This window comes from Rhinoderma darwinii, chromosome 4 (genome assembly GCF_050947455.1).
Source record: "Rhinoderma darwinii isolate aRhiDar2 chromosome 4, aRhiDar2.hap1, whole genome shotgun sequence".
Classification (NCBI taxonomy): domain Eukaryota; kingdom Metazoa; phylum Chordata; class Amphibia; order Anura; family Rhinodermatidae; genus Rhinoderma; species Rhinoderma darwinii.
In genome coordinates, this window is record NC_134690.1 from 350,554,340 (window position 1) to 350,565,967 (window position 11,628).

Sequence of the window (11,628 nt, forward strand, 5' to 3'; positions counted from 1 at the left end):
AAGAAGCTGGTCCCCATCTCCTTCCTAGGAGACACCAGCGCTTACTTCCGCTCCGGTCCGCTGTCTCCCATAGGGTGCGCACGACACGCTCGTGCCCGCTCTTTAAGAGCCAGCGCGCGTACATGAAAACAATCATCATCATCAACTCACATGATTTCCTGGACTATAAGAAGGCCTCTGCCCTTCTGATCCTTGCCTGAGCGTGGTTTGTCATATCCTAGTTTGTCTAAGCAAATGGTCTCCTAGTGTTTTCCAGTTCCAGTGTTCCCTGTTCCTGTATCCTGTATCCCGTGCTATCCTGGTCAAGTGCCGTATCTACGCCTGTCCTGCTGCTTCACGCCTGACGTCTAGCAGCTGCCTAGTCCTAGCCGAGCTGCCACAGGTACCTTATACGAACTGTGGACTGTGACCTGCGCCCTGTTGGCCAGCTGCCATACCGCCAAGGCGGTACGGCCCAGTGGGTCCGCGAACCCAACGTGACAATATTTCTGGTTAGGACAGCTACAACACATAGTGAGGAGTAGGCAGTCAGAGATTTTGGAGTATGTTGGCAGGAATACTGAGTGATCCTTCATAACATGAAGTGCTAAAGTCGGGACAATTAAAGAAGAATTGGTTTAAAATATAATGGTCAAATTATGGGATAAAGTAAAGAGAATTTTCCAAAGTTCAGGGTCACTAATAATCACGACTATGTTTGGCAATAGGAATTTAACAGAGGTAAATAAAATTGGGCAAGGGAGTGTCTGCAGTGGAGGATCATCAATAGGGCGGTTTGGTCGGTGGTGTCGCTAGCACCGGAAGGGGCCCTGGTGCTAGTGACAGGGGCGTAACTAAGGTTGGGGAAGGCAGGGCACAATTAGGTGGTAGGGAAGGGGGGCGCCGCAGAGCAGCTGATCACTGCTGATAGGCGCCCTGTATGTCGGACACCTGCAGCAGCAATCAGCGTTAGGAAGAGCCAGGAGTTCATGCGGCGGCGTGCTGACTGGGGTCTGTGACGGCCTGGGAATGGACCAGTCCAGTCACCTAACCTGTCATCTGATGTCACGTCAGTGACATGAGGTCAGATGACTCAGGTCAGGTGACTGGACTGGTCCACTCCCGAGCTGTCACCGACCCTAGTCAGAAGGAACTCTGCAGCTGCCTGCGCCGCATGACCTCCTCGGCTCCTCCGGTGAGTCACGTCAGGCAGAGCAGAGAGTGGTAGCGGTAGGCTACTGCTCTCCACTCTGTATACAGTGTAGCGCTAAGTACAAGGGGGGGAGTGTGGCGCTATTTACAAGGGGGGGGAGTATGGCGCGATTTACAAGGGGGAAGAGTGGTGCTATCTACAAGGGGGCTGTGTATCGCTATTTACAAGGGGAGGGAGTGTGGCGCTATTTGCAAGGGGGGAGTGTGGCGCTATCTACAACAGGGGCATCGGGCTGTGTGTGGCACTATCTACAAGGGGGGCTGTGTGGCGCTGTTTATAAGGGGGCTGTGTGGCGCTGTTTACAAGGGGGCAGTGTGGCGCTATTTACAAGGGGGGGGCAGTGTGGTGCTATTTACAAGGGGGCAGTGTGGCGCCATTTACAAGGGGGCACTGTGGCGCTATTTACAATGGGCAGTGCGGTGCTATTTACAAGGGGGCTGTGTGGTGCTATTTACAAGGGGGCGCTGTGTGGCACTATATACAAGGGGGAGCGCTGAGTGACACTATATATGAGGGGGGAGGTGCTGTGTGGCACTATCTATAGGGGTCTGTGTGTGATGCTATCTACACGGGTCTGTGTGGCACTATCTACAGGGGGTCTGAGTGGTGCTATCTATAGGGGGGCTGTGTGTGATGCTATCTACAGGGGCTGTGTGCCCCTATCTATAGGGGCTGTGTGTGGTGCTGTCTACAGGGTGTGTGTGATGCTATCTATAGGGGGGTGTGATGCTATCTACAGGGGCTGTGTGTGGTGCTATCTACAGGGGACTGTGTGTGGCACCATCTACAGGGAGCACTGTGTGGTGCTATCTACAGGGGGCACTGTGTGGCGCTATCTACAGAGGGCACTGTGTATGTGGTGCTTTAATTTACAGTGTTTGACACAATCATATTCAGGGGAACCGTGTCTGGTACTATTTTTTTTCAGGGGCACAGTGTATGGTACTATCATATTTAGGGGCAAGTGTGTGGCATCATGATTTTATCTTCGTTTATAGGAGTGGAAATGTTGAAAAAGTGAGGAGCCGAAGACATCTGAGTGGCAAATTCTGCAGAAATGGGTCATGGCCGAGAGAAGACATCATGAAGTCTGGACCCGATGGAGAAGAAAATAGGAAAAATAACTACTAGAATCTGAGGAGACGTCACCTGTGAGTCACTAGATTTATAGGGAATCTGTCACCTCTCCTGACGTGTTTATTATAGGAAATCCTTGTATTTCACATAATGTATTTGTGCAGTCCAGGACTGATAGACAAATGTGTGTTACAATACCCCTTGTCAGGAGGATGTGTCCCTACACAGTGTGATACTGTCAGTGATGGTTGAAGACTGTCAGTATGTAGGGACATAACCCTGTGACAAGGGAAATTATAACACCCAATTGTTAATGCTTTCACAAGAAGGTAGTGTTAACAATAGTTACGGCACGGCAGGGCGGCGGTGCAGAAGGAGGGCCCAAGTTTGGGTAGCAGCCCAGGGCCTATGGTCTACTTAATTCGCCACTGAGTTTCTGGGGGAAATATGGTTTGAAATATATTGCACAATTTATGCAACGTTCCGCCTAAAGTTAAAAATGTTGTGTCAAGACTTTATAAGAAATTATTAACAACCAGGGTAAGAGGCATACAAAATAAAGTGATGAAAAAATGGGAAGTGTGGGATACTTAGATAATAAGCAGGAATGGGATAATTTTGTGTAGGGACTTCAGGGGGTTTCCTTAAATAAGGCACGTGTAATTTCGCTGTTTTTTATTGTTAACAGACTGTATGATACCCCTAAAAAAGTATGAAAATTTCAGACGGGAATATCAGTTGTCCTAAATGTAATTGGCCCATGACGGGGTTTATTCATATGTTTTGGTGCTGTGCCAGGGTTACTAAATTCTGATGAGAGGTCATAACACAAATACAGGAGGGCTTCAAAGTGACAATTTCAGATGATTAATCAATCTGCCCACTGAGGAATGTGTAGCAGATGCAGCTCTCGTAAATCTTCTGTTTATGGCTAGACTGGTGATTGCTAGAAGGTGGATGTCATTAAACTCGCAAGAGGTAAGGGAGTGGTAAATAATAATAGTTAAAGTCATCAATTTTGAGTCGGGTATCTATAGGAATTGAAGTAACAGTACGAAAATATTAATTCTTGGGTGTCTGGATCCGCTTCATGTTACCAGGAGGGAAGCAGGGGTTAATCCCTAAGTTAAAACTATTGGAATGAGTTACTGGCTGGTGTTGTCATTTCTTTTTTTTTTCTCTTTTTTTTTTTTGTTCTTTCGTCTATCCGGATGGGCGGGCAATAAAAATATAAATATAATGGTATGTGATGCTTTTACTTAATTGCATTAGTAAAAAAAAAAAAATTGTAGTTCCACAGTATCTAGAGATTTACGCATTTCTATCACAATTTCTAGGCTGAAATTCAGGCAGCAATAATAAAAAAGGACAACAGACAAAAAGAGATATTACATGTTTAATAGGCAGAATACATGTGTCGCCATGGACAGCTTCTGCATGCAATATCAGAGAACTTAACAAGAAGTATTCAGTAGGACTGATCTTGCTATTAGTTCCCTATTGTGCTGCAGAAACCTTTTCTCAGCTCTTTGATGTTTCTCCATGGTACAAAAAGAACTTCAAATGAGCACCTCTGTAAAAAAAAAAAGAGGAAAAGTAAAACACATTACATTGCAATTTTTTTTTATATCCTCAGTATCTTAAAGTGGTTTCCCATGAGGGACATTTATGACATATCCACAGTATATGCCATAAATGTCAGACAGATGCCGGTCCCACCTCTGGGACACGAACCTATCTCTAGAACAGGGCCCCCTAAACCACTTTCCAGCTTTTTGTGCTCACGCTGACTCCCAGCCACTTACTGATTAAATGGTCAGAAGTTACGGAAACAGTGTAACTCGCTGAGCTGCGCTGTTTCCGTAACTCCCATAGTAGTGAATGGCAGTTACGGAATCAATGTAGCATGCGAGTTACGCTGTTTCCGTAACTACTATTCAGTTCTATGGGAGTTACAGAAACAGCGCAGCTCAGCGAGTTACGCTGTTTCCATAATTCCCCACCATGTAATCAGTAAGTGGCCGGGAGGCAGTGTGAGCACCAAAAAAGCTAGAACGGGATTTAGGGGACCCCGTTTTAGAGATAAGTGCGGGTCCCAGAGGTGACTAGACTTTCATGTCTAATGAAAGTGTTGGGTGAAGACCATGTTGCTGTCCTGCATAAATGGTCCATTGGAAGCGAAGACGATTCTGCCCAAGAGGTAGATATGGCCCAAGTAGAGTGGGCCTTAGGAACTGGCATTAGTGCAAACCCTAGAGCAGAATATGTTTCTTTCATGGTATTCTTAATCCATCTTGACTTATAGGCCTTTTTTCCTTTTTTCCTTTGTTTGTACTGAATAAGTAACGTGGAGATTTCCATGTTTCCTGACTGCCTGGGTATTGGAAAGATATATTCTTAGGCATCAGGCCACGTCTAGGTAGTAGTAAGTGACAGTTAGGATCCTCTTCTGAATTACATTCCGGATTAAGTACCGGAAGCACCAAGCACTGGTTTAGATTTTCAAAGGTCAGCAATTTCGGGCGAAAGGTTGGTAACAATCTCAGCACCACTTTATCAGATAAGAAGGTTAGGTAGGGCTTGCGGCAGGATAAAGCCTTTAGCTCTCCAACTCTTTTGGCCGATGTTCTGGCCAATAGGAAGCAGACCTTGAAAGAAAGCTGTTTTAGAGAAACCAAGTCCAGAGGTTCAAAAACTTCAGAACATAGAAACTTAAGCACCTGGGAAAGGTCCCAAGGCGATACTGGGTGTACTACTCTAGGTCTCAGCCCTGATAAATCTTTTAATCATGGAATCCCTAGAGCAGTGGTTCCCAACCTGGGTGAAGCGAGAGCCCTCCAGGGGTGCCACGACACTCTTCTGATCCACTGTCATGGATTTTTATATATATATATATATATATATATATATATATATATATATATATATATATATATATCAGAAAAAGAATGGCGACAGCACACTGCGACACTAATGCCACCTAAACCACAAAATATAAATAAATATGCACTAAAGCTAAATCTACTTATAATAGGGAGGTTCTTAGTGCACATTTTGATCAAAAAGTGTTTGCCCACCTGCCACGACAAGGCGACCTCTGTAAGGTGGGAACCTACGCTATTATAAGTAGATTTAGCTTTAGTGAATATTTATTTATATTTAGTGGTTTAGGTGGCATTAGTGTCGCAGTGTGCTGTCGCCATTCTTTTTCTGCTGTATATTTGCAGTCACAGGTGTCCTGCACCTGTATACACATTTTGTATCATTTTGTTGGAATGTGCTGTTCAAACTTTTGTTGTGTTTATGTGATTCATATATGTGGGGTTAGTGACTGCCTCCATTTTTGTTCTTGCAGTCCTCCCATTCTGCCCTGGGTGATTTTAATTAGTTCAATGCTGGATCCTACCATCCCCAGGTATATATGTAGGCTTAGTCCCAGTTCTGGGTGTATGTGCAGTGTAGGTTCCCACCTTACAGAGGTCGCCTTGTCGTGGCAGGTGGGCAAACACTTTTTGATCAAAATGTGCACTAAGAACCTCCTTATTATAAGTAGATTTAGCTTTAGTGTATATTTATTTATATTTAGTGGTTTAGGTGGCATTAGTGTCACAGTGTGCTGTCGCCATTCTTTTTCTGCTGTATATTTGCAGTCACTGGTGTCCTGCACCTGCATACACATGTTATATCATTTAGTTGGAATGTGCTATTCAAATTTTTGTTGTTTATGTGATCCATATATATATATATATATATTTATTTATGTTTTGTTTTTTTTTTGTTTTTTATTTATTTATTTATTTATTTTTATTTTTTTCCATGACAGTGGATCAGAGGAGTGTCGCGGCTACAACTACAAGCTCCGCCTCCGTCACTTACTTCAACTATGCTTGTAGCAGACATGATGCACGCACATTTGCTACAAGTACCGGCAACCACTTCCCGCCAGAAGAGCCTGACGGGTGGAGAGGACTCGGAGCCATTAAAGCTGCTGGGCAGGGTAAGGATTTATTCCTTCCCTCGCAGTAAGAACACTTTTGGGCTGTTACAATCACATCTCTATGATGTGATTGTAGCGGCATTATAGTGTGCTCACTGCAGGGGAAGGAATTAACTTCTTTCTCTGATGGAGGGGCTGATGGTCACTTTACTGGGGGAGGGGCTAGTGGTCACTTTACTGGTGGGAGGCTAATGGTCACGTTACGGGGAGCTGATGGTCACTTTACTGGAAGGAGCTGATGGTCACTTTACTGGAGGGGGATAATGGTCACTTTACTGGGGGGCTGATGGTCACTTTATGGGGGGCTGATGGTCACTTTATGGGGGGCTGATGGTCACTTTACTGGAGGGGGCTGATGGTCACTTTACTGGAGGAGGCTGATGGTCACTTTACTGGAAGGGGCTGATGGTCACTTTACTGGAAGGGGCTGATGGTCACTTTACTGGAAGGGGCTGATGGTCACTTTACTGGAAGGGGCTGATGGTCACTTTACTGGAAGGGGCTGATGGTCAATTTACTGGAGGGGGCTGATGGTCACTTTACTGGAAGGGGCTGATGGTCAATTTACTGGAGGGGCTGATGGTCACTTTACTGGGGGGTTGAGGCTGATGGTCATTTTACAGTGAGTACTGGGCTGATGGTCATTATACTGTGAGTGAGAGGCTGATGGTCATTATACGGTGAGTGGGGGGCTGATAGTCATTTTGCTGTGAGTGGGAGGCTGATGGTCATTTTACTGTGAGTGGGGGCTGATGGTAAATTGACTGTGAGTAGGTGGACTGATGGGCATTTTATTGTTAGTAGGGGACTGATGGTCATTTTAGTGTGGGGGGGCTGATGGTCACTTTACTGGAGGGGGCTGATTGTCACGCTACTGTGACTGGGGGCTGATGCCATTATACTGTGAGTGGCGGGCTGATGGTCATTTTAGTGTGAGTGGGGGGCTGATGGTCATTTTAGTGTGAGTGGGGGGCTGATGGTCATTTTAGTGTGAGTGGGGGGCTGATGGTCATTTTACTGTGAGTGGGGGCTGATTGTCTTCAAGTGTTTTTTTTCCTCTTAACTCCCATTGAAATTAATAGGAGTCAGAAAAAACTGTGGCGCTCATTTGGAGTGCTTTTTTTGCCTGCGTTTTTTTGCATTAGCTTCAACTCCTTAAAAAAATGCAGGCAGAAAACGCAGAAAAAAAATCATCAAATAACGCTGTAAAATAAAAATCTGACTCAAAATTGCTGCAAGAATTTTTAGGCAGATTTTTTCTGCCTTACAAAAAATTCAGTATAAACATATCCTAAGAATGTAGTGATTGTTTTTAGCTGTTTTTTGTCTTTTTCTTAACAATTTTTGGTAGGGGTGCCCTGAGGAAATTTTTTTTTCCAGGGGTGCCTCGAGCCTGAAAAGGTTGGGAAACTCTGCCCTAGAGATAGGGAGTCCGAGACTGGCTGATTTGTAACTGGCTGGTTAGTAACCTAAGGGTGCCGGTGCTTAACCCCTAGAATGAATCCTTCCTAAAGAAAGTCTAGAATTTATGAAATGGAATGTAATATTGGATCCAGATGTTTAGAGATACAGTAACTGCTTAACACTGACATGATAAGACGGCTGAGGTCCTTGCATGTCTGGCTACACTGAAACACCAGATTGTGAAGTAGAGGGAGCTTCGAGTAGGGACTCTGACCCATTTGACTGAGCTGTGTGTACCAAGCCTTCTACAGCCAAGATGGAATTCTGGCTATTATGGACGCCTGTTCCTGCCGGATCTTTGTTAGGACTCTCGGTATGATGGCTACTGGAGGGAAAATGTAGGCCAGTGTGAAATCCCACCTGATTGACAGGGCATCCACCACAAGAAGCTTTTTGTGCATTCGGTAGGTCATCAGTATGAAAAACTGCCCTATGCATGGACAACCCCTTTAAATTTTTAAACATTTTTTTTTTGTGTTAAGTAATAAGTTATCACGCTGCAGCACAATATCAGGGTCCAGTTAAAATTGCTACCACTGGAAGTGCCCTGAACAACTCGCTGTTTTTTCACATTCTCTTCCACAAAGATTTTACCTGATTTGTGGTTTTCTGATTTTGGCATTCTTCTGTAGTAAATTCATTTTCAGAGCAAGGACTGACAACTACTTCAACTTCCATTGAATATTTCATACCAGACACCACCTTAGGCAAAGTAAGAGTTAAATGGTTATTACAGAAAAGCAATGCTTTAATTAGAAGCAGAATGCTATGGCTGGGTTCATACGTTACGGTAATGTCCCATACTCGTTTTAACCTGAAATACTGCGTTTGGCCACGGGGTTCTTACAAGTGAAACATGTTAATTGTTTCACCTGTAAAAACCATGCCCATAACGGCATCTCAAAACCATTGCAATTTGCGGTAAAATGTCTGCAGTTTTGGAGTGCGGTTTTTGAACGCACGGCACACTACTGCAAATCGTGAATCCAGCCTTAGGGTATGTTCACACAGCTTATTTTCAGATGTTTTTCGGGCCGTAAAAGCCCCAAAAAGTGGATGACAAAACAGAAGCTGAACGCCTCCAGACATCTGCCCATTGCCCATGCCCTACTCCATTTCAATGGGGAAAAACAGTGTTTCGTTCTGACGGGGCAGCTTTTTACGAGGCCATTTGAAAAAACAGTACGTAAAAAAATGGCCGATAAAAATAAGGGCATGTCACTTCTCAAGCCGTTTTTGGAGAAGTTTTTCATTGTCTCAATAGAAAAAAAGCTCCGAAAACATCCGTAAAAAACGCTTGATGCTTTAAAAATGGCTGAAAATCAGAGGCTGTTTTCTCTTGAAAACAGCTCAGTATTTTACAGCCATTTTTAGTTCAGCGTGTGAACATACCCTTAATGTCAGCACATTAAAGTAATTATCGCATGGAACTCATTTTAGGTTGGAATAACACATGCAGTGTTTGATGCAATTTTGTGCCAGATTTACACACACAACGCTTATTGCTGTTTTTCGCAGTGTATTGTAGTGTTTTTGGGGGCTAAATTGCAAAAGCCAAATGTTTGATGTGGGCCTCTATAAAAATACGCAAATGTCCACATACTCAGCGTTTTGGTTTGTGGTGTTTTGGTTTTCTCAAAACTCAGCAGATATTACGTTGTTTCTGGCATTTCTCCATAGGCTTTTAAATATATCTTCCAAAACACGTGAGCAAAAAGTCTCAATTTTTAAAGACGCCTCTAAAAACACATGTAAAAAAAAACACCATAAAAATGCTTTAAGCTGCAGGCGTTTTACAACTGCACAAATAAAAACAGCCTAAGTGCAGGTTTTTGAGCCAGACATAGGAGTGGATACAAAAAAAGGGGAAAATAATATGTCATTCCTTCATACTTCCCCTCTCAAGTTCCCTTTAAACACAGTAAAAAGAAATTTGCAAAACAATGATGGAATTACAGTTTTTTTCCCATTCCTCCCTAATAAAAAATAAATTAACTAATTATATGTACCCCAAAATGGTGCCAATAAAACCTACAACTTGTCCAGCAAAAAAAAAGCCATCATATCATACCATACCGTTTTGTTTTTTTAAACTTTATTAAACTTGAATATTTTTTTTTTTTGTCCCACTAGAAGGCTTAAAGTTGCAATAGTTTGATTACTTGTAAAATGTTTTGGAATACATAGTATTCCAAAGCATTAATGTGTTAGTTTTATCACTGACAGGCAACCTATTAGGCCATGCCTCCTTTACGGCCTAATAGGCACATAGCTATGGCAGACCAGGGGGGCTTTTTTACGCCCCCGGTTGTGATAGTAACTCATCGGCACCCTACGATGGCTATTGATCGCAGCATCTAATGGGTTAACAGACTGGATCACAGGTTTCCCTCGCCGGGCCATTACAAAAGGAGCCTGGCTATCAATCACTTTAACTAAGCCATGGTTTCTCTTATCCTGGCCGTTACAGCAGAAACCTTGATGTCAATCACTTAACTTAAGCGATGTATGTCATGGAGGCCCAACAGGTTAAAGGGATTGTTAAGGTTTTTAAAAAGTTGTGGTTTTTTTTACATGAATAGTGCCACTTTCGCCACAGATTAAGTATTGAATTTCAGCCCCATTCACTTCACTGGAGCAGAGCTGCAATACTAGACATAGCCCATAAATAAGAGTGGCGCTATTTCTATAAAAAAATTATGTACTGTATTGTTTCTTATTCTGAACAACACCTTTAAACATCATTGGACGTGATGCACAGATTATTCTAGAATACCAACAACTCTGTTGTGACTATATGATGGAAGACTATTTATAAAGGACGTATTTAACTTTTGTCGTTGTCAATCATTTACAATTAGAGGAGTGTTATAAGTGATACTCCCTCCCACAGTTCTATGCCAAAATACAAGCTTCATCTTAAGGTGATGGGTTCATTTAAATTGATGTGTTTAAAAACAAATCCTTCCCTCCCTGCATGTAACCATTGCACGGGTACTAAGGCCGTACATAGTCTCCCCCGTCCCAGTCTGTACAATGTATGTGACATCCTTACATTGCATAGAAGGGGTGTCTTCTCTGTGGTTGTACCACATACTGACAAATAAAGAGACAGCCACAGTGGGGATACCGTTCCTGTGTAATGTCCTGGAGGAATAAATTATTATGTATCTGTGCTCTTTACTCACCTGCTTTCTTAGTCGGATAACCCTGCTTATACTTTTGATGTAACCGTCTTTGCTGTCTTTGTTGTATTCTTCTTTGGCAAACTGCAATGCCTTCTGTGCACCTTCATCGTTTTCATTCGCATCTCTCCAGCCGCCGAGAGGGCCCATTTTCTTGTTTTGTGCAAAGACTTGTGAACATAGAGCCAATATGACGAAGACACATATCTTCCAGAATACAGCCATCTCTGTTCTTTCTCTTTAAGAGTTCAGTGATGTTGGTGTTTGCCGTTTCTGTCTTCTTCCAGAGTGTGCAGAAGAGTCGGACGTTCAGTATTTAAGCAGTTTATCCCTAGCGTTTGCCAAGTCTCCCTGAGTCACATGTTTGGCATCCAGCTAGTGATTACAGAAAAATTTTAAGGAAAACATTAACAAATTGCATGGCGGGCGGATACTTTCATCTCTCTTGTCATATTGATCTCTTGTAGTTTTGACTCAGTAGGACCTTCAGGAAAACATCTGTTAAACATAACAAATAAGTAATGTTGACGTAAAACACTGTTTGTATGTGCTTGTTCTAAATTTTGAGTGTGATTTACAATATAAAAATAAAACCTACTAAGAGTATTGTTCTTTCTCCTAACACAAAAAAATATTATTTCGGGAAAACATAATTATGGAGGCTCTGTCCCCATATTATAAGTGCTCTATCTCCTACATAGTATGATCGGTGC

The 11,628-nt window shown here is 43.1% G+C and overlaps 1 protein-coding gene across 1 annotated transcript; it reads right to left on the reverse strand.

Moving 5' to 3' along the window:
- Positions 1 to 3,651: 3,651 nt before the first annotated feature.
- On the reverse strand, positions 3,652 to 11,229 carry LOC142760042 (cystatin-like). The gene is made up of 3 exons (XM_075862938.1): positions 10,919 to 11,229; positions 8,325 to 8,432; positions 3,652 to 3,842 (listed from the first exon to the last, which is right to left on the reverse strand). The coding sequence occupies exons 1-3, from the start codon at positions 11,138 to 11,140 to the stop codon at positions 3,759 to 3,761; spliced, it is 414 nt and encodes a 137-aa protein (XP_075719053.1). The 5' UTR covers positions 11,141 to 11,229; the 3' UTR covers positions 3,652 to 3,758.
- Between the last annotated feature and the right edge of the window lie 399 nt (positions 11,230 to 11,628).

Bases quoted from the DNA above. Each gene is read 5' to 3' on its own strand.
- LOC142760042 (XM_075862938.1), bottom strand. From the start codon at position 11,140: ATGGCTGTATTCTGGAAGATATGTGTCTTCGTCATATTGGCTCTATGT. The intron at 8,433-10,918 runs GTGAGTAAAGAG...ACTTTGCCTAAG, and splicing joins TTATCCGACTAAGAAAGCAG to GTGGTGTCTGGTATGAAATA. The intron at 3,843-8,324 runs GTAAAATCTTTG...TTTTTTTTACAG, and splicing joins ATCAGAAAACCACAAATCAG to AGGTGCTCATTTGAAGTTCT.